At 38.8% G+C, this 24,296-nt stretch overlaps 1 protein-coding gene across 4 annotated transcripts in view; it reads left to right on the forward strand.

Moving 5' to 3' along the window:
- Window positions 1–24,296, forward strand: part of LOC129765304 (uncharacterized) — a 163,165-nt gene that overhangs the window by 69,589 nt on the left and 69,280 nt on the right. For all 4 annotated transcript variants that reach the window (XM_055765467.1, XM_055765469.1, XM_055765468.1 and 1 more), the window contains one exon: window positions 19,625–20,018. In XM_055765467.1, the coding sequence (XP_055621442.1) occupies window positions 19,625–20,018 (394 nt within the window). The remainder of the gene's footprint in view (window positions 1–19,624; window positions 20,019–24,296) is intronic.

Below are 24,296 nucleotides of genomic sequence, written 5' to 3' on the forward strand. Positions count from 1 at the left end.
GATTATTGTTTTCTGTCCACAAATAAAATGTGAGCAAATCTCCTCCATGAATGTTCTCAGTGGAATTCTAATATCGTTAAATACATGTCACGCGATAATGAAGGCGCCATGTCATCATAAAATCTGCCCTTTTTATCTTCTGATGCCGTTTGCGTAGCCTAGGAAAAAAAGCAATACGCGTGGAAGATTGTCGTTCTTTCGCATAGTTATATCCGAGTTGAGTCCGATAGGATCTCTGTTTCGCTTTAACATGGGGGATGGTTCACAACATTGGATGAATAAATCAAATATCGCCAAATGCACATAGCACAAATTCCGCAGAAATTCATAAAATTCAATATCACTGATGTGAAAGTTGTGTGTAAGACGGAGTGATATTTATTGTGCTGTAATTGAAAAAGCCCCACAATCTGGCTCATGTCCGGAATTAGGTTAATTGGTTCTTATTTGTAGAAGCTCGGAAATAAGCTATAAGGTATTTCCATTATACGTCCTCTGAAGAGGACCAAACTGGACACACACATACGTAATTACGCAAATAAAAGCTTTCTATAGCAGCAAACTGTGCCCAGCGTGGAAACGATTAATCCGTAATAATTAGCAGCAATAAACTGCAGAAAAAGGCCATCGAAAAGACAAATATCTAGAACGTCATTTGCTCCATTATAGACTATTTGCCTGCACTGAATAAATATGTAGTTCTAACGCATAGTAGGTTTTTGTCATCTGTGTTCTTCACTAGTCATGATGCGATTGTATGATTGATTGATTGATGTTGAGTAAATAATCTCATAGCCAATAGGTGAAATATGAAATTTCTAATTTCAGATATTGTTTACATATTCCGCTCCGCTTCCTGGATGAAGCGGATTTGATACGTCAAAACAATATTAAAATATACATTTATTAATTTGTTTGTAATGCGATACTCTATTTTGAGTTTTCCCTGCTTCTGTTGTGTTAATTTTCCGAATTTTCCCTCTTTCCTTCAGAGTTTTCCGAAAATTTTCAATTGTCTTGTTTGGTTGGAATATTTTTTGTTGAAATATGTGTAATATTTTTATGGAACCATTCCAGAGGGGTGTCATACCATCATAGAAACATTTCTCATATTTCTCAAAAACCCTCAAACCCCAAATTGTGCTTGATTAGCTCTCGAGTTATGCAGAAGTTTGTGTTTTTGGGCCCCCTGTAACTTTTGTTTCATTTGTATGGCAGCCCCCCCCTTTAGAGAGGGGGTGGAGTGTTAAACCATAGGGTTGGGAAAAAGAAATGTCGTATTTCTGATCGAAATTTGACGCTTTATTTAACATACTTAAAAAATATCCAATTTAAGTCAAATATGCACCGTTTTGTTCGCAAACTTGTTACCATTAAGAAGGCAACTCCATTATACCCCCCCCCCTTATAAAACCCCCTCCCTATTTGCAAAAAAAAACTCAGACAGCCAGTTTTCGCAAGCCTCTTTTGAGGCCAACTTAGTATCATCAAGAGCGTTTTGCATGGACCGGAAGAGTTGATAATCACTTGGAGCCAGGTCCGGACTATACGGTGGGTGCAATAGGACATCCCATCCGAGCTTCTGGCGGGTCATTAAAGATGTGTGAGGCCGAGCGTTGTCCTGGTGGAAAACAACACCATTCCTATTGATCATTTCTGGTCGCTTCTGGTCAATCGCCTGCTTCAAACGATCAAGCTGCTCACAGTAGAGAACCGAGTTGAGGGTCTGGCCATAGTTGAGCAGCTCATAGTGGATGATTCCCTTCCAATCCCACCAAACTCACAGCAAAACCTTCCTGGCCGTCAATCCGGGCTTGGCGATGGTTTGGGCCGGCTCACCGCGCATCGACCACGTTTTTTTTCGCTTTAGGTTGTCGTACGTGATCCACTTTTCATCATCAGTCATCATCTTCTTCAAAAATGGGTCGAGTTCGTTCCGTTTCAGCAGTGCGTCGCAGGCGTTGATTCTGTCTAAAAGATTTTATTGCGTCATCTCGTGTGGCACTCATACATCCAGCTTTTGACGTAGGACTACGTCTTTCATTTCTATACCGGGGTGTAAAATCAAAGTTTCGAAAACGAAAGCGTTACGCCGGAGACCGAGATTTTGAGCGTTAATAGCTCCTAAACAACTGAACGAAATGGTATGATAAACACTTCATTCGAAAGATAAAACGTCTACGCGTTCTATACTTGTTACTTTTTAATCCAAAAACTTGTTTCAATAGTCTTAAAATTGCTTTCAAAACAGGCTATTGAAATCACCAATCGGTATATAAGCGAGCGCCGCTCGGAAATCCACTCAATTCTAATTGAACAGCGATTGGAGCATGTTGTCGCGGTTGTGGTGAAGCTCTTCGTTTATCATGAAAGCGCGGATGAACGGTGTCACCAAGAGCCTGTTTGTGCACCCTAGGCCAGAAGGGAATCCATCAGGAGGAGAGTGATGCCACAAACGGTTCCCCGGGAAGACATCGCTACACACACATACACGCGCGGAATTCTTTCCGTTTGGATGCCATTCAGTATCGAGAAAGTTCCGGAAAGATCTAATCATTTCTGGAAAATAAACTACCAGTTCCTCTGGGAATTTAGAAATACATTCATGTGAAAGAGTTTATTTTAATGTTTTCTAACCATATAACACAGCGATCAAATACATTTGATTTTGTAATTTTTCAACCAAGTGTAATTAGCAGGAAAGCTTCTGAAGATTATTCTTCCCCATCAGTAGTAGGATATTTCCGTATCCAATATTGTATGCGTACGCAATCGATTATTGCTCAGTCGCCGAAAGTTCCGAGCTCAGCGAGTTCATTCCCCTCTAGTTTGCCTTCCAAATTGCCATCGTAAACCACACCTTCTCTCGATTCAATCACACACAAAAAGCATACTTAAGCGATATTCTGGTGGTGAGACACATTCATTTTTCGTGAGGACATCGACAAGACAACATCGTTCCTAACGTGCTGGAGGAGGTGGACGGCGAAGGATCGACACATACACGCGCAGAATTCATTCCGTTTGGATGCCATTCAGCATCGAGAAAGGTCTGCCAGTTCCTCTGGAAATTTAAAAATACATTCATATGAAAGAGTTTATTTGAATGTTTTCTATCCATGTAACACTGTGACCAAATACATTTGGTTTTGTGATTTTTTAATCAATCGCAATTAACAGGATAGCTTCTGAAGATTATTCTTCCCCATCAGTAGGATATTTCCGTATCCAATATTGTATGCGCCCGCAATCGATTATTGCTCAGTCGCCGAAAGTTCCGAGCTCAGAGAGTTCATTCCCCTCTAGTTTGCCTTCCAAATTGCCATCGTAAACCACGCCTTCTCTCGATTCAATCACGCACAAAAAGCATACTTAAGCGATATTCTGGTGGTGAGAAGCATTCATTTTTCGTGAGGACATCGACAGGACAACATCGTTGCTGAGGGTGCTGGACGGCGAAGGATCTGCCCTGAAACGCAAGCAGTTTGTTTGAAACCGTGAGGGAGCACAGAGAAGCCGATCCTTCAGGAGAAGAGAAGGTGACCATTGAAGCAGCCGCTACACACACACATACACGCACGGAATTCTTTCCGTTTGGATGCCATTCAGCATCGAGAAAGATCCGGAAAATATTCTGCCAGTTCCTCTGGGAATTTAAAAATACATTCATGTGAAAGAGTTTATTTGAATGTTTTCTATCCATGTAACACTGTGACCAAATATGTTTCAATCAAGTGCTATTAACAGATGGTTATCGAATTAGCATTAACCACTGGTGGGCTTCCAGTATCGAGGAAAATGTGGAAATATCTAATCGTTGCTGGAAAATAATCTGCCAGTTCCCCTTGGAATTGAAAATTACATTCAAGCGAAAGAGTTTATTTTAATGTTTTCTATCCATAAAATATCCATATAATACATTTGGGTTTGTGATTTGTCAATCAAATACAGTTAGCAGGAAAGCTTATTCTTCAGAACAAGGTTATTCGTATCCTATATTGGATGCATAAAACCTCCAACGTAACGCTCTCATTTTCGAAGTCCCCCAAATATTCATTTATCCATTCATTCAGAATGGATTTAGATTCAACTTCAAACAAATGATCTCTACATCAACGATAGTCCTACGTCACCCTTGCGGTTATACCATAGATATAACCCACTTCCTGTTTTTCAGAATCCAATCTTCTGCAAATGGTTCCAAACGGTTTCATGGTCTATACCCAGTTCCTGGTCAATCGAGCGAGTGCTCACATGCCGGTCTACTTGGATGATTTCAACGATTTTATCGGTTTCCACGACGATTGGCCTATCAGTACGGGGTGTATCTTCGACAGCCACTACACAAGAACGAAATCGATCAAACCAACGCTTTGCTGTGTGAATCGTTACAGTATCGGGTCCATTAACTACACGAATTTTTTCGGTCGCCTTCGTTGCATTTTTATCTCGCAGGTAGTAAAAACGTAAAATATGGGGAATTTCTTGCTTGGTGGACTCGATAAGTACAACACAAGATATGTTTAAGTGTTGCCATATATTGACAATATACGACATTTCTTTTTTATACTTTTGAATGTTGTAATAGCCCTGAAAAGTGTGGATTTTTTACGTTTTTGTTGAATCAACTGAAAATGGTTGATCCATGATTCACTCTTCTCTTCGCGAGATCAACATATAAATTGGCTTTATGTCTATATTTCAGGATCTGGCGTAGTGGTAACATCCGTACCTCTTACGCTAAAAGTCACGAGTTCAATTCTCACTCTCGACATTCTTCCAAGAATGGAAGTTAAGTGACGAACCAACCAAAAGTGTTGAAAGTCACTACAATGCAGGAAAAAAAACATTTTAAAACAATTCTGGAATACACGTGACCACAGTGCAAATCGAAAGAAATTTCTTTGACGAAAAAGTTGATGGGTCTGAGGCAGGAGAACGGGATCTTGACAAAGGACTGTGATTGTGTACAGTAATTGCTGGTACATGGGAGTAACAAACCATTATCACCGTGCAACTTTCGGTGATTCAAACTTTAAACAATCGATAACGACGCCGGCCACGTCCTTACAGTCACCAGGAAAAGGGAAGGAACGACTATATATTGCCTGATTAATTACATAATGAATAAATAAAATACATTTCACAAGTGTCAATATACGCCGATGGCGGATATATCAGAACTAATGATTTCTATGAAACTATATGATTCACGATGCATTGTTAGCGATTTACAACAACATACGATTCTTCATTGACGACCTACGGATTTACATTTTACAAATTTGATATTTTGGACCTCAGATATTAATTTTAAATTTTTAGAGCTCAGATATAATATATTTTAGAGATTGATTCGCGATTCTATTGCTTTTTATTTTTATTATTTGTCTCTTTCAATCTTGTTAAATGGTCATTTCTCACTTCCAAACACTATCACCTTTCTCTTCCCGAAAGCCGCCAGTTGATTATTTCTGTTGGGAATGAAATAATTTTCAGGATTACTTTTGGAATCTCTGTGACGCACTGTAGTGTGTGTATGAAAAACATTAAAAAATTTACTTAGCTGAGGCTCAACCCATCCATGTCAATGATTCCTCTGGCTGTGATACGTTCACCACGACACTCACACTTGGCACACGTTAGAATGTGCAGAAACAAACACTTAGGCCAGGCGCAAGTTGAGACGCGTATAGCGCGAGTAACTTGCCGCGATATAGCGCCTGTTTTTGTGGCTAATGAAAACAGATAGAACGGCGCAAATTGGCCAGATGACGCGAGATTGTGGAGCGCTCGTCAGACACGACTCGCGTGACGCTGTGGCTGAACCACAGTTTCTCGTGCTGGTCGTACCGGTCGGGTGATTGTGTTAGTAAATAAATATATCGCGCAAAACTGTGTGAATTAGACATTGTATGCGAGTGGCACGTTATTCACACCAAACTTCGACTGAATATGCGCTCCACCACGCTACGTTTGTGGCACGTATGAATCGTGTTGGTGGTCTCGTGTTCGTTTCCAGCGCTATACGCTTCTCAATTTGCGCCTTGCCTTAACGTTCATATGTCTAAATACATCAGACGAAGGCGAGCAAACCAATCGCCACAATAGTGTGTGCACGCGCCGACGATAAACAAAGCACACCAAACGAACTCGAGCTCATGAAGATTGAGAGTGCAACAAAAACGATGAAATCCACACCATCACATACACAAAAAAAAACAAAAATGGCCCGCTCAATGTGTAACTTCGCCAATTTGTACCCATCTTCATCACCTATGTTAGGAGCTCAGGAAAATCTCACTGGTTTCAAAATGACTGCAGCTGAGAGAGTACTTTTTCGCAAATACAAAAAAAAAACTACGAGAACGAAACGACAATATATTCGTCTATGTCATACAAAAAAAGCAATCACAAACCAAACCATACGCGGACCACAAACAAAACACGTCCGCGTCCGATTGTTGTCCGATTGAAAACTTCGTGGTAGAATCCGGAACCATTAATTGCATTTTTTCATATAACCAAAAGACATGCTCGATATTTATGACATGGCCCCTAGGGACCGATTGCAATGGCAGAGACATCAGCGAGTGAGTAACTTAATTGCGTCCACAGCTCAATCCGAAACGAAGACATGTGATGACGCAAAACAAGGAAGAACAAGCGATGTTCATTGCTTTGAATGCAGAACGATACTGATAGTTTGCCAGATCAAGTCAGGTTTTGAATATTAGAGAATTTAAACTTTTTCAGTTCATTAATCTCTAGCCTTGAAAAAGGCCCTTGGAAAACTTTATTCTTCCAGCACTATACCTCCACCCTCATTGCCTTGAGAAAGGCACTCGATCCTTCGCCGTCCAGCTCCTTCAGCAACGATGTTGTCCAATCGGTGTCATCACGAAGAATGTTGAAAATTTTCCTCAACGAGATCAACTGTTTATACTCTGGGTGAATATTCCCCTTCATTCTTTTTCTTTTCTTTTGTTCAAGGAGATTTTAAATCTTACGATTTCCCTTCGTTGCTCGTCGATAAGTTGTTCGTTTTTGAAGGCACTGGTAGAAAAGTTCACAAATCAGCAGAACAAAGGTATGGGAAAATGGAAACGCTTATAGTTTTCATGAATTTCAACCATATACACACCAGGGGAATGGAATGTATATCATATCAAACAAATAGGGAATTAGGAAACTTTCGATTCGTTTGATATGTAAACCGCCAAAATTCGTTCGCGACAAAAATAGTTATTAACGTTCACTTTATTTCAGAAAAACGTGACCTGTTTTCTGATTTGCCACCCTTAATGAAAGACGTAGTTCTACGTCAAAAAATAAAATGGTTGGTGGAAATATAGTTGCCACTACCCGTAAAATGGTTACATCGTAAATCCACATAATCTTCCTTATCAATTTTTCCCACCAATTTATTTACAATTCTGAGAGAGCAACGATTGGAACGCAATGGTCTGAGATCTTACATTATTTTGAGACTTTATATTTTTTTGCGTACTATTACGTATTTCGGGAGCATATGGGGTGTTTAAATTAAAAATAAAACTAAAAATATGTCGCGCCATGAAAATATGTAGGCTTATTGCTTAGTCGTTTATTGCTGGATTTACGAAATTATATAGATACTAGCTGACCCGGCAAACTTCGTCTCGTCCAAAATTATTTTTCAATAAGAACTCATTCGAACATTCGCGTTTTCTTACTAAGCAAACGTTCGTGGGTTCAATCGCAGAACTCGCCATTGATTGATATTCTAATTGGCCCTTTACAATTTTCTTTTACTATAATTTTCCTATTACTTCTACCAAAACTCGTCACTTGAAAATAACATGTTTCTCCGTTACGTGGAATACATAAAATGGAAGATAAAATTTCAAAATTTTAACATCGCTTAACATTGATCTACGGGAAGAGACGAATACAACAAAATAATGACGGCTCATATCGTTCCATTTTTATTCATAGAGATAGATGAGCATGAGCCTAACGTTATCCCACAAACTAAACATCAATCATGAACAAAAGTTATGAAATTTATTTCATGATTTATTTATAGTCGATACTAACCATGTTTGAGATAATGTGAGTCATGGCCTAAGAAAAAGAGCATGAGCCTACCACTCACTGACAAATTTTGGGAAGGCCTATAGATTAACTATGGAACTCGGTGTCGCCAATAATCCCTACCGTGGATCAAAAATTGAAAATTCTTCCATTCCAATTGGTTACGGATTTTTTGGACACGTGTACTAGGTGCTATTGTATCGATACTCGTAGACGGAAGATGCCGTCTATCCTAAAGCCTAAATTTCACGAACCTGCGGTTGTATTCAACCAACTTGTTGTGTTTTCCTCGTTCGAATGTAGTTCCTTGCTATCATTTCTCTCAGATGATTATACCTTTATCTCCAACTTACGTGTGGCTTTTTGGAGTTCTTAGACGCCTGGACGAAGACAGATCGTGGTATGACCCTTGCAATTACAGTAGAAGTAGCGAAAATTGCTTTCAGCTGCCTGATGTCCACGTCGGAAGCATTAACGATACACGGACAGGATCGAAGCAGCTTATCTCTTGATGACTATTTATTTAAAGATTTTTTTTAACTCTACAGTTTCCCGGTTTTTTCGTAAAAAAGTTTTAACTAATCCGTGTCCCATCGATTGGAACCATCTTGTGAATACAGTGCTTAAAGGAGAACTTCCTTTTAAATCGTTCCTGAGTTAATTATCAACGCTTTTCATTTACATGTAGCCCGACGTTGTCCTGTTGTAGAATTAATTTGTGCTGTCTCTGGCTGTATATTGTTCGCTTCGATTTTGACAGCTTATCAGAGACTACAACATCTAATAACAATACAAACAAAAATCGACCCTTGCCATTATTTTTGGAAAGATTCTGTTCTGTAGCTTGGATCAACTTAATATTCGTGATGTTTGGAGTTTATTAATTCTTCTTTGAATACCTGACACGATTCGATACGGGATATTGTTCCATTGATTTCGTGACAGAATGTGTGAGGGCGGTTGATAACAAATGGCTTCCCAGTTTCATGAAAACTTTATTAATAATAAGAGAGTATTACATATTTTATTTGCTGTCGCGCAACAGTTAAATTATTTAGATTTCAGGGATAACCTATATTCCACTAACGGTTTGTACTGTAGCCCACCTGACTTGTCTGTCTGGTGCTACCTTGTTGGCAATCACACGTCATTTGAGCTAGGAATTATGTGGAAATCTGATGTTTACGACCATCGCGATGTCATATTCAATTCTCTCTATTCCGGTGAACCATTTCTCTTCGTGTCAGTGTTGGTAGATAGTCGCACTACCACTGAAAACAGATCTGGTTCGCTACATTTTGAGAAAATCTCCAATACTGTCTCAGTCTAGCAGTACTAGGGCTCTATGGGTCATCTGGTTTAAATAAAATTCAGTCCTGGATGTTGAGTAAGTGTTGCTTTCACTTAAGAGTATTTTTTATTGATGGTCCGCTGGACAACGGGACCATAGACGAGAGCTGCTCAAAACTGGTGCTTTTTTCCATTTGAATTCAACGTCTACAGCTTCCACAATCTCTGTAGGGACCCATCATCAATCTGTAACCGAATGTGACACGACACATGTCTTAGGAATCTGTCCAGAAATCGCGTTTTTGAACCATTATGGACAGCGATCCGAAAATGTAGTCTGTCAGTCGATTACGGCAACTTGCAATTCAGAGCAAGGCATGGATAGAATTCTTAGCGGTGTAATACTGCTTTCTGCTTCATCCAACGCGTTTTTAACAGTGTCAACGTCTTTCCGGAAGTTAGTTTGAATAATAATGAATGAAAATTTGAAAGGTAGTTTTAACGTAGAACTACGTCTTTCAGGAAGGGAGCCAAATCAGAAAACAGGTCACGTTTTTATGAAATAGAGTTATCGTTAACAACTATTTTCAATTTGAACTAATTCTCATGATTTGCATACCAATCGAATCGGAAATTCTCTAAGATCTGTTTGATATGCTATACATTACAATTCGCTAATCTCTAAACGATTTAATTTCATGATAACAGGAAGAACTTCCTTTTCCCCATACATTTGTTTTGCCGATTTGTGTGCTAACCCTTATTTCCCGTACCCGTATTTCGAATGTTCATAACTCGAACATTTATTAACAGATCGGAAAGATGTTTGCATCAATTGATAGGAAATATTTCTACGCATCTATCATCATTATTTTTCATGAGACGAACAATTGAATAACTGTAAAATGTTAAGCGTTACCTAAACGTCCTAACTGCCAAGTTTTGATTGGCTCGATTTACGGTTTCTCCAACATAGACTACAAAATCGATGTACCTGTGGAAATCCGCTTTGCAAATATACATGCAAGTCGGGGGTATTTTTGTTCCCACCGGGCTGTGTTTCCCTAACACGGACTTCAAAATTAATGTGCCTGGGGGAATTCGCTTTGCAAATACATGCATGTCGGGGGTTATTTTTGGTGTTGATGTTTCCCTTAAACGTACTTTCAAACTGAGAAGCCTGGAAAAATCGCCATTTCAGATACTAGAGGTGAATGAACTTTCGCGGTTCGAGAATTACGTAAACTTGAGATGTGCAATAATTTCAGAGGGAAATGTGAAATACAATGATCGTTTGACAATTTTTCCGTTCAAATATTTTGGTAGTCCTAGGCATCATATCAAACGTAAAAGGACGTTCGTCAAATTTATTTGTAACGAAGAACATAATCTATTACAAAAATTTCGATGCATTTTAAAATAATATTCGAAGTGGTAAACAAGTGGATTACATAATATAATTGCGTAGTTGTGTCCTAGACACAACCCCTTACATTTTTTTTCATATTCAACTCCCTCGCAGCAAGAGTCGCTTGAAACATTTTCAAAACTGATATGTGAAAATATCTCGCACTTAATTTACAGCAAACTTCATCACAAAGTCTCCTTCCGTTAAAAAGTTTTCTTGTTAACCCTAGCGTACTCCCAAAAATGTGGTATTCAAATTATTCAGCGACCAAGGAGACCAACATTCATCCTAACAAAAAGTTATTCATTAAACTATCTCGGCTAATAAGTTTTCGGAAATTAATCCCAGAAGGGTTGCTAATTCGGTCATTTATCGATTCTTCGAACCTCCGATGAGCGGAGCTATTTTAATGCAAAACCCTTCGCACCAGTGGAATACAAATTTAATAAGTGAAGGCATACGGAGGGACATTATTCTCGAACTTTGCGACACAGGCCATTATAAAAGGGGACACGACCCAGCGCAACTCGATATCCCGCGGTGATATTCCCGCCCACACACGAGGAGGACTCACGCTCTCGACGACACATTTTGCGAGTGCACGCACCCGGCTGGCTGCTGGTGGAATTGAAAATTAATGTGTCTATCTGATTTTGACAGTATTGAGATACGTACGTTTGGCTGAGTATTAAATTGCGTGCAAACCTACATGAGGGGTATTTTTTTAATATCTTTGCGTTGCCATCGAGGATCTGGCTGCATCATAACGAATCGACATTTGACGAGGGATGACGTGTTTCGACTCACAGGATTGTTATGAAATTAATTTATTTTTTACGTGACACGAACAAAAGAGACTTATGCTAGAACACAGTTCATAAAAGTAGAACGGTATTTGCCAATTTTTTTATGTTTGTCTAATCGCATTTGCTAGATCGGCATATCGAGCTGTGAATCACAACAAAATTTTAAAAATTTCATATAATTTCATATCATATAAGAGAGAAACGACATTATAAGTGTATATCGTAATTTTGTCCAAGAAAAAATAAATCATAGAAAATTTGTAACCGATATGTGAAAGTCGTTTATTAGAGGCACTTTGCGACAGTAAAAATTTTCAATTGTTTTTTTAAACCCAATGTTTTTGGGATAGAACAATATTGTTCGCATATAGATGCTAGTTTATAACAAAAATAGGTGTATTCAAAGTTCATAGTGGTTCTCAGATAGAATTATGAAACTACGAATGCCGCATAAACAGCTGTTATGAACAACGTACACTCATTGAGAATTAATCTGAATGGTGGGTTATGATCAGTATTTCACATCACGAGGATACACATTTCAATGTTATGGTTCAAATAAATATATTTTCACATCACACAAATAGTGCAGCTAGCCTTTTCAGTGTTTTCCTCCAGCAGAACATAAAAACATAATCTATGATTGTATAGCCAGACAAGGTGGCACCGCTAGCCAAAACTAGGACAGGACGCTATGTGAGAGCTATTTGCGAAAAAAGTGTATATCTGTGTTGCAGTAACTTTTTTGGCGCCGGAATGCACCGCAGCTATTTTTATCTCATCCACTCACAATCACAACCGCGATACGTTGGCATAATGCTAGTTTCAGTTCAAGAAAAGTATCGTGAAAGAAATTACGGAACCATACTCCAGCACTGGCAATGCGGTATTGTTACTGCGCTGTTCTGTCTAAATATTAGAGTCTTGTAATCTAGAGAAATTAATGCTTTTGGCGTTTGCCACATCGTGTCTGCCTCCAAAAATGAGATAAAAATAATTAGGTTTTTCTGCTACACCTGCACTCTAACATTTTCTCATTGTTTTCATGAGAAATTTTCCAACCCAAACAATAATTGAATGCAAATTAATTTAAAACTGCTCTTGGTAGTTAGTGCATTGAATTGAATGATGTATGAACACGCAAAAGTCGTAGTAGAATGCACCATTTTCCATTATTAAAATTACACCTAAGACAGAAACTGTGTGATTGACAGACCAGATTCAACTCGAACATTTCTAAATACAGTTCAAAAACATATACAACTTTTTTCAACCTACATCTGATGTAAAAGTATTCTTCTCAAGTAGCCAAGTAACTGTCGCAAATTCTCGATTATTGTATTCCTCTAACTTGAACTTCAGTTCAATGAAAACAGTATTAACGCTCCATGGACTCATTTTACCAAAATTTTACTATAGATGTACTAATTCACTCGGTAGCAAATCTGACCGAGTGCCCTCAAATTGGCACTACTGATCGTGTCTATTTGCACGAGGCATAACAAAAAAAAGCCATCATCGCTCGTCTAAAGTAGAAAGTGAACAGGAAGAAAGCTTCTAATGCCATCACCCAAATGGTTGATTTCCAGCGGTTTATATAATAGCTAACGCCAATAGGCCAAACGGATGATGGAGCACAAAGCATAGCATTCTTTTTTCAATATCAACAACATCGTACATCAATCATCTCCATGTTTCACCATTAAGTGGTACATTCTATTCGATGTCTAAGCGCTTCAACTAAATTACGTTTTTGAATTTTTCTTGGCTCTCTCTTTTAGTCAACTTCAACTTCACGCTCACTAATATGCTCTTAAAATGTCATCTGATTTATGCACTGCTCCGACATACACATGGTGAGACGGAAAAGTTGCTTAAATGAAGTGTCAGTCTTATTCTGTTTTGTTAATAAGATGAAATATGAACAATGCGAACAATGAACTAGGAATGAGGGTAAAACGAAAAGGGGAAAAGGGGGAATTTGGACCACCTAAGCACTTCGCCAAATATTTCTAAACCAATACGGTCTAAATATAAAATGTCACATTGTGTACTGAGCTACACTTGTTTTCTCTCAATAAATAGTGTTTAATCATTATATAAAGACTTAATCTACCAAATATATCATAAAATAAAAGAGATGATTTTTGGACATTAAAATTTGATGCGGGGTGATTTGGACCGTCTGTGGGGTGATTTGGTCCAGTGTGTGTTTCATCGAAAAAAACATACTTATGTTTATGTAAAGTATTTTGGGATAATGTTACAATCAGTAACAATATTTTGGGATCGATACCAGGTGTCTTGGCCAGATTCCAGACCAGAAAAGTTGGATTGACCCCATCTCGAATTCTGCATGAATCTTTTCACTGTTGGTCGAGCATTTTTAAACACTTTTGATGCTCGGTCAAAGAAAATCCGTTCTCGATGGCCTGCGTTGCTCTTTCAAGCACCTCCTTCTTCCAACGTTGTCTGCCTATCCTCTTTTTGTAATTCAGCGACATCTGGAATCAATTAGACCAAACAAAAACCTCAAATCTGTAGGACCAATTCACCCCACAAAAACGTGTCCATGTCACCCCACACAACATGCAAAAACTAAAATGCAATTAATTTCATTTATTGTAATCAAATTTACAGTTTCGCTACATCAAATTGTTCCTCTTCTGTAGGCGAACAGAACTTTACTGCACAATACACGAAAAGTTTGTTTAATGAGCGGGAAAAACCTTAAAACCACGATCGAAAAACTCACATTTTTTGACGCTCAAAGTACTTGATGTATTTATGCTACCGTTTCCCTCTACTTGTGAAGTTTTGCCGAAGTTTTTTTTACTTTAGGTACATACGGTTCAACAATAGAAGGAAATGAAATTATACAAAATCCAAGTTGAGCCGTAATTTTTGAGATAAGGGTCCAGAAGTATAGCTTGTGAAACTTCATCTCAGTTGGGCGTCCAGGATTTGACAACACGTCTTACACGTATTTTACGTCGAAAGTTCAACAGTGGATAGAAGACAGAGAGAGACGTGGTGAACCTTCCCTGTTGTTAACAATCTAGACGATGAGTCTTCACTTGCAACCGAAAGTGGATCAACTGATTGTACAATAAGCTTCACAAAAGTCAGTCAATAAGAAATAATACGATTCCCATCGAACGAACGAACCCATTTGAGTCAAAACTCGCCTTAGATGGATGATTTTCGGAGGCTGTGGCAAGACATCCAATGGCATCCAAATCGACACATTGGCCATCACAGTGTTCAACTATGTCAGTGTGAAACCAAATCGGACGATCAGCTGTACGAAGCTACAAAACAATTTTTTTTCCTTGGAAAGTCTTAGGATCAGTAAGCCGGACAAACCGTCGGACAGACGTTAACAAGGCCCGTAAATGAGAAATACGGATTCGGTTCACTTAGCTTAGGCGATACGATAACGTTAAGTTTCCAGCTAGTAGGCCAGTAGCCCTATGGGCTGTTCATGTTTTGATCAGCGAATGCTGAAAAACGTAAAGCTAGCTAGCTGAAACCTATGAAACCTATGAGAAAATAAATTATTGTTTAGTCAAAAGCTTCATGTGGAAATTACTGTGGAGGAAAAAGAGACGGCTCATAACCGAGTCTGGTGCCTTCATGTTTTTCCGGTAGTGAGCCCTAACAAACCTTGAAAGATAATGTGAACCAGTCCAGGAGGCTAAAGACCTCTCAAATAAAGAATTAAAAAAACATGTCGCGAAAGCGACGGCTACCAGTTATGGGGTCTCTCTGAATTCATCTCTCCACAAAAGGCTTGATCATTCAACCTATCTCATATCGCTATGGGCACGGTTTCGCGAATTCCGAGTGGTGGTTTCCGGGGACCTCCGGGAGACTTGTTTCTCGCATCTACGTCATGCAGGCTTTGCAAATCGGGATGTACTGCTCTCCAAGCATCGCACAGAATGTTAATATTAAGCAAGCTGATTATTTAACCAGCAGGAGCAGCAATTTTCGGAAGCTGTGCACGCATTCCCCTACATATGTTTGAGTTGGTTGAGTTGATAATTAATTAATACATAACCAGTTTACAAAAAAAAAACTGAACTAACTTTTTCTACAGATATGAAATCAACTCTTTGTGAGACCGGTTCCTTGCTAAGCTTCATAAGCTATTCAAAAGTTTCATATGACATGCTTGAAAGGACTAAACAGTAAATCTTTCAGTTCAGCCAAGTCACAAGATGACACACTTGCTGCCCCGTCAAGCCATCCCATAGTATCTTCTGAGTTCACTGTAATCTGACTGCAAAATTTGTCAGGAAAACTGTTCTAATCTCCAGATTAATCAAACATTTGACCCGTTGAATGAATTTTAGGTTCTTACGGTCGTCTGCTTGATCCTTCAGAAAAAGCTCATGGGTCTTCTTTACACAACAACATTTGCTCTCTTGATCTTTAACCAAACCTCAATCATAGCTTTGCTCGTTTTTATCAAGACTTGCATATTCAATTCCACAATAAAAGCAAACTCTACTATGTTCCAATGACATAAGAAAGATTCGCGAACCGAAGGATTTGAAATGCGGAATCAGATATCTAACTCATTGATCATTGATATGCTAAACGGAGCTGAAAAAGAAAGACACCACTGAAAAAGTATTCGAAATGTGGTTGTTGTTGTTGTTATAGAGACAGTCATTCTACTTTCTCTACACCCTACTATCTAAAGTTACTATGCGTTGCGCATACTTGTAAGTTGTCATTTCAGGTGTGCAGGTGCCTCTTTTTAATTATCCTGGTACCTGATACCAGGGTATCCACCATCAAACCTTACAGCTTGATTAAAGTATCACATGTAATGAATCAGATCAGCCTATTTAAGGAAATCTAGAGTAACTTTCTCTTACCGCTATTGCGACACACGCCTGACAGTTGGGCATATTCTAACGGAATGTATGCGAATTGTGGACCTTCGAAAACGGTGACCTAGATGTCGTATTACATCATGAGTCAATCATGTATGTCCAACACGAAGACAAGAGAAAATTGGTTGTTCATACGTTTTGACTCTGTTCTTCCACTTGATGGTCGATGATTTTATTTTTCGAATCTGCATAATCCTATCGCGATTCTACTCAGTTTCCCAAGTGATGAGAATGGTCCTTATCAGGTATACCCATGCTTGAAATGGAGCCCCTACGCCCTTCTTCAACGAGTCGGTTGGCTTCCTCGTTCCCTAGGATCCCGGTGTGACCCGAGAACCAATATTGAGTCGTTTTTTTAGGTACCTCTCAGCTGCTCTTCAATTTCTTGAGGATTATCCTCTATGTAATACTAGGAGGAACGGCATCCCAAGCTCTTTACTTGTCCGAGGTTCATGCGATAGCACCATCTTCACTGATTCAGAATCTGTCCGATTCCTTCGTTTCAGATAACACAACTCTCAACGCTGAAAAATACCTCGTCACTTTTAACCCGGAAACAATCTTGGAATTCACGAAAATTGATCGATTGAAAAAATACGAATAAGTCATTTACGATTTAGTTTGATTTTTCAAATTGATATTTTTCAAGATTAGAGACGAATGAACACCCGAATCACACCAATAAATCATAACCCACTCCTGAATTCACAAAAGATCTGCTAAGACGAAAATAAAAATAAAATAGATTTTTACAATGCATCGAAATTTTTAAAATAACTCTCTACTTGACAGTTCTAATGGCCATGAAAAGAACCGATGGGTTTGCGTTGTTTTGTAGACGCAGCTGAAGATGGTTGATTCATGATTCATTTTTGTTCTCGCCGGAACAATATACGTAACGCACTCAGTATGCATCGTCATATTCTTCACCTACTACACACAGTGTGGCTCCAGGCGATTATATATTTCACACCCACTACGGTTATCTATTTGATAACGCATAAAATCAACAATTCGGACAATCTCCACGGAATGAAAACCGACGACGTACATTTAATCTAATATTTCGCTTCTGCTTTGATTCTGCTGTACACTATGCTTCCTTCTGGCATATTTTGAAGATGCATTCTGTGGCGAAAATCAAAACCACTGTGTGTGTGACATCAGCATTGAAAAAGACTGCCGTCTGATAGCTGGAGCGAGATGATTTGAATAATGATGATGATGATGTTTTGAATTATAGAGACTTCAAAAGTCGTCAGTTCCTTCGCTTCTAGCCTTGGAAAGGGCCAATTTGAAAAACAAAACTAAACTCTTGGTCTTGAGAGAGGTAATTTCGAAAGACTCGCTGTCGTCTGGTCGCTAGCTAGATGACTGATGAATTGTGAATACTGTAATTTGAAATTACGAACGGCTTGTTTATGCGGATTGCAATATTGCACATTGTCCGTAGAATAAAAGCTGTATTTGCATTTCGAGTGGCCGATTTACGCTCGTCTGATTAGCAATGATATTAAGTTATTGTACCTCGCTGATACATATTTGGCCACGGTAACACGATAGGAAAATGTGCATTCTTCCATTTTTTCATTAATTTAAATCATTTATGGGTGAGGGAACCGTAATGTATAATGTATCGAAAAAAATTAGAAAATTTTCGACTCGATTGGAATGGCTGCTCTAGAAGAACAGCGACTCAAGCGCAGTGGATGAGGCAGTATAGTACCAGTTATGGCTTGATTCTTAACCCCCAGAGGGGTATCAAACGATAGGTTGGCAGAGTACTCTTCCCACTTAACCAGTACATGAACCATCCTCTACACACCCACCATCTCGAACGGCGGTTCGCCTTATTCGACTAGTAAAGCCTGTCCACGTTAAATTTCGGACACTTTTCTTTCAGTGTAGTTTATGAAATATTTCACTTACATGACAGCTGAAACCTTCCTCTTTATTTCGATGTCCAACATGTTTACATTGTTCTTCAGTTTGGTAAAATGGCGTCGAATCAAGTGGAAGTACGCAAACGCATTTTGAGCGAACGGCAGCAAAATCCAACACTGTCGGTACGCGATCTTGCCAAAAAGCTGAAACTGCCGAAGAGTACCGTGTTTAGTGTGTGCAAATCGTTTGACAAGCGCTTAACAGTGGATCGGAAGGTTGGAAGCGGAACAAATCGAAAAGTATGCTCCCGACAGATGGACCGAAAGGTGGTTGTCATTATTGAGAAACAACCCAGCCTTTCAGTTAGAAATGTGGCTCGAAAGGTAGGAAAATCAAAATCATATGTACAAAAAGTGAATCAGAGGCATGGACTGAAGGCGTACAAAGTGAAAAGATGCCCAATCGTGATGATAAGCAAAATTTCATTGCAAAAAGCCGTGCTAATGTGCTCTACACCCAGTTTTTACAAAAATGTTCATGCACCATAATGGACGATGAAACTTATGTTCTCGAAGACTTCAAACAGCTTCCGGGTCTCGCTTTTTATACTGCAATGCGAAGGAATGCCGTAGCCGAGTGTTTCCGGACCAATAAGCAGTCTAAATTCCCCAAAAAGTACTTGGTTTGGCAGGCCATATGCAGTTGTGGCCGAAAATCCAAATCTTTCGTCTCTGCCGGCACTATCAACAAAGATGTCTACGAAAAGGAATGTCTTCAGAAGCGGTTACCTCCATTCATAAGAAGCCACGACTCTCCAGCGTTGTTTTGGCCAGATTTGGCCTCTTGTCACTATGCAAAATCCATCCTGGAATGGTATAATGCACATGAGGTCAAATATTTACACGACTACGCTGTCCATATAGCTACTTGTGCTGTTGTATAAATGCGTGATAATATTGCAACTCATTATGAAACGAAGCTGCAAAGTGTTTTCTAAGAATAAAAGGCGAGCATAAACGACAATCTTTATCTATCTCGGTCTGGACTGTGTATGTGGCAAAGTATGCGCTAGAATATAGGAAGCTAGGAAGATAATATTCTATATACAGGATTCGATTATATACAACGAAGAGAAATTGGAGACTATATAATCGAGCCCGCCCTGTAATATTGAATTTGTTTTTTTGGTATAATTTCGTATAATTTGCTTAGTACTTTTCACCTAATGATATTTTTTTTTCTTTTGTTCACAGATCTGTATCAACCGACAATCAGTATGACGTCGACCGGGATGGATCAAATGAGATAATTCCTCCGCCACGGTATGTCGAGTTTCTCAAAGCCGAGCATGATGACTTCTCAGTGGATTCCATACAACCTCCGCGGTATATTGAAGTTCGCAGAGGACGCATTGTACTCGAATCGGGGAAAGTGAACGATGTCGACTATAAGACTGATGGCAAAGATTCATTACTGCGGCTTGCTAAGCAAAAACTGTACATTGGATCACCAACAACTCCCGAACCACCGTATGACTACGAGAGATCATTAGTGTACAGCCAACCGCAGTCTCCGGTTGTCGAGTGTGGGAAGCCGGGAAGTGGCAATTCAACGTCCTCTTTTCGATCAGATTCCTGCAAGAATACGGTGAGTGGTATTGATATGTTGTCGTGGAGAAAAAAAATGAGGGTCTATTCCCACAGCGTTCAAAAGCGTGCATGCGCATAATATTGCCAAACTGAAGTACGATGCCGTTATTATAATTACTTTTTGGTCGAGAGGAAACCCTGAATTAGTTAATTTTACAAATAAACGTACTGGAAGCACGAAATGAAGAACTTTTCACTGAAATTACCGTATGTTGCTTCAAGCGGAACATTTTCGTTTTATGCATCTTAATGTAGCGCCGCTCACATAGCATTCTCTGCTATTTAAAGAAAGCATTTATTCCACTCAATAAACTCACTCTTCCCATTAGCAGATATAAAAAACGCTGAGTGGATTTTAAGAATGCGTGAGGATGTGCTACAAAAATTACCCTTTAGTGCATTACTTTGCTTGTTTGAACTTTTTACGATTAATACTACGTTTTAAATTTGAGTCATTTTATCCATCCGTCGTGAATCTTTTGTCAAACACATTTAAAACACGCGCTACAGCAAAACATTTTGTGTTATGGTACCAAATTTCCCCTTTTTACTGTGATATTTTAACTCACACAAACGCAAACAACCATGTCTTGTTGTTTGATCTGTTGATTTGCACCCACACTCTTTTCACGCTTATTCCTCGTAATCGGAGAGACAAAAAGCGCTATGCAAATTACCATAACGACGACTGTCGTGGTGTTTTGCTTAGACAGGAAGTCTCGCATGTACGGGTCCGTTGGTAAACATAATAGCCGATAATAATAACGAGAATGAAGACCGGGTAACAAAAAAAAAGTGCGTGAGCAAATAGTGTTGTTCTCCCTGTGTCCGTCGAACGCTTCGAGTTCGTACAATTATGTTCGTTTGTACCTTTTATTTGTTGAACCTGAATCACTTGTTCAATTTCAGGTAATTTATAAACGATAATGGATTGGAAGAATGGTATAAACATTGTACTTCTTCAGTGAAATTAAATGGTTTGTTTGTATAAATTATTGAACGAATATGTAATTCAAAGTATTGGTCATCGCCTTCCTCTGTTTCGATGGCTCAAGCGTAATTGCGGCCAACAATTGCATGGAACTGGCCTCGACAAGTAAGTGGTAGACAATTCCTTAAACTTTTTGCAATTTTTGTGTGTTTTATTCTAAATTGAAAATCTATCCCGAACTATCGTTGATTTTGACACGAGCCTTGCATGCTTCCTGCTTCCCATTCATCATCGTTGAAATGTTCACTCCTTATTCTGTGGAATTCAGGAAACATGTTCAAACAATGGCTCAGTTTCCCTCGTTAGTTGGCCCAACCAAACTTCCCACAAATGCTGTTTCTCCACAATTTTAATTTTCGATTGACTCTATAACGTGGTGGAAACCATCAAATAAACATGAACGGAAGAAATGTATTATTGTGGAGATGAGTTAAGGTCAGTCAACTAGAAGTTCGTATGTTCATTTCATTCGCATCTCTGGAACAATTAAATGAATACAAATTTTTCAGATGCCAGACTTTACATAACAATTGAAGCTTGAATCAATTTGCGTATCTAGTAGTTGATACCGACAATAAATGTGAGTGGCCATTAATAAAGCAGAAAAGCGGATTAATAGTATTTATTTTTGTCACTGTTATATACAGCTGCACGTATGCGACAAAAACCACCAACCAAGTGAAAGCGCGGCACCGGCGTCGGGATGAGAAGCCTGCATCAGCAAAAACATGTTTATTTAGCTCCTCTTCTGGATTTCACCGGGTCGCGTTTCCTATCCGGTTGCCTACCACCACCTTTGTCGAATCTCCAAACAAAGAGTTTTCTGGTTTTCTGCTTTATTTTGCACGCCTTTTATTTTTCCTCCTTTGCATAACGTTATTTTTTATAGCGAACCTTTTCGTTTTTTTTCGTGCGTGATAGTAGTGTATTGTAATTATTTTGGTTATTATGGTTTTGGGATTTTATGAGGTCTCATTTCATTATCCGGCACCGTAATACAGTTCTAATTTAATTATTTTTAAGTTGATATGCGATTTTTATATCAACAGGTTTCTTTTCTCTATTCCAATGGAAACTTAACTATATGACATCATAACCAGAGCCATACAATTTCACTTCAATTTACACATCGTCACTCAATAATGAACCTATCGCTTTTAAATGTGCTGCAAACTCGTGCAGACTGAAAATAATGCACTCTCTCTTCCCGCTCAACAAAGAGAATATCACTTGACCTTCATACAGTCTCGTTTCGCTTTACGTCTTCACGCCGAAGCGAAATTATAAAATTGTCAGATGAAAATGAAAGATTTTTATATCGAATGAAAGTGTCTTATTTCGAATGAAAATTTCGTTGGAGCTCGATCTGTATTCACTGAAACTAAATGAAATGTTCGGAAATGACGATGTGAAAGAAGGTACAGTATCGGCGCTGGTTGTGAAATTAATATGCCCTCATATGCTTCTTTGAATTCCACTTTTTTTTTTTGAAAGACGGTCCGAGAATCCAGTTTGGAAAAATTAAATCGAATGAAACTTTCAATTGAAAGCAGTCATCGTCCTTTCACGTGTGAAACTGAAAGCGACATAAAGCCCATTCAAATGATAATGAAAAGGCACCTTCATCGTCAAGTGAAAGCTTTTGCTTTCAAATTCGAAGGAAACGACAGCAGAACGAAAACGAAATAGAAGAATCGATGTTTCAGTATGCGTAGTGGGTACACATAATCGAAATTGAAATTCACTGAAGAGAAATGAATAAGTAAAAAAGTCATTTTCATCCTTCAGTTACGAAATTGTTAAGCCATGAACATAAAATTGCTAAATAGATTCTTTTGGTGGTGTGGGTTGGAATATCTATGAATGAGCAAAGTGTTTTCATATTGGGAAATCTAAAACCGTGCGATAACGATAGATACTGTTAAATACAGTTTACACGTTTGGAATTATCGAAAATTATATGCGTCTGTTATGTAAAAATGCACTTGTTCGATTTAGAGTGGACTGTTTTTTTTATCATAATGCATTTTTGAACTACCCACTTGAACTCTACTCTGTTAGAATATCGTACGTGATTCACGCCAAAAGAATTGCGATGTGCATCTATTGATTAGAAAGGTTTCAACGCATCTATCACGATATTTTTTTTTAGATAAACAGTTGAATAATTGTAAAACGTCAAGCAGTATCTAAATGTGCTATCAAAACAGAAGATTAACCCAATTTGCTCTCCTTAAATTGTACCTAATTGTAATTGTGCCATGATAAATATAACAACAGTATACAATTTGATTACATCAATACTACCGTGTGCGTGGTAATGTCGTACAAACAAGGTATGGTGGCAAATAAGGCACCATCGTATAAGTAAGACTTAGCTAGTTCTTCTTCTGCAGAGCAGTGAATCCAGATGAATCAGCAAGCAGCGGTTTTCATAACTAGGGAGCTGATGAAGATTGCGCCACGGAAGCAGACGAAGTGCGTATCGAATGAATCTTTTCTGAACGGATTCGATTCTCGGATAGTGCGGATTCCAAACGATACTGTAGTATTCAAGAATAGGCCGAACTAGAGCGCAATACAGAGACTTGAGACAATATACGTCTGTAAAAATTTTTGAAACCCGCATAATAAATCCCAAGTTTCTAAACGCCTCGATACTGATACTGTAGTATCTTTGACCTCATAACTCGTGAAATGGGGACAACAGAGAGTACGTATTCGAACGTTATCAATTCTTTCTTCCTCGAGTAGGTTATCGTGGAGCATTTTAATGAATTTATGATCGTATGACCAGCGCACGTAAGCTATAATTCATATCATAATAGGTCGCGAGTGAAAAAAGCCGATTTCTCTAGTTTGACAGTTGCATCATGACGAAGTGGCAGCGAATCCGTGATTTGTACCACGCGCAAATCTCGTAAAATGACATCCACCATCCATCTTTTATTGTATTGCTCGAAGAAAACGTGGACGACTCAGACACACCTGAAGACTGCAATGAAAATGTGTCGTACAATTTTCAAGCCTGTGATTTCGACCTATTGAACGACACACTCACCAACATTTACTGGGACGGTATAATGAGCGATGGAACTGCGGATGAATTACTTTCGACTTTCTACGATAAGTTGAATCAAATATTAACTGAACACGTACCTCGGAAAAGACGAGCCTCCGTTATTGGCAAACCATGGTGGACTCCTGAGCTGCGACATCTACGCAACACCCTCAGGAAAGCACGCAAAAGATTCTTCCGAACAAAATCTGAGAGAGAGCGCAACA

This window comes from Toxorhynchites rutilus, chromosome 2 (assembly GCF_029784135.1).
Source record: "Toxorhynchites rutilus septentrionalis strain SRP chromosome 2, ASM2978413v1, whole genome shotgun sequence".
Taxonomy (NCBI): Eukaryota; Metazoa; Arthropoda; class Insecta; order Diptera; family Culicidae; genus Toxorhynchites; species Toxorhynchites rutilus.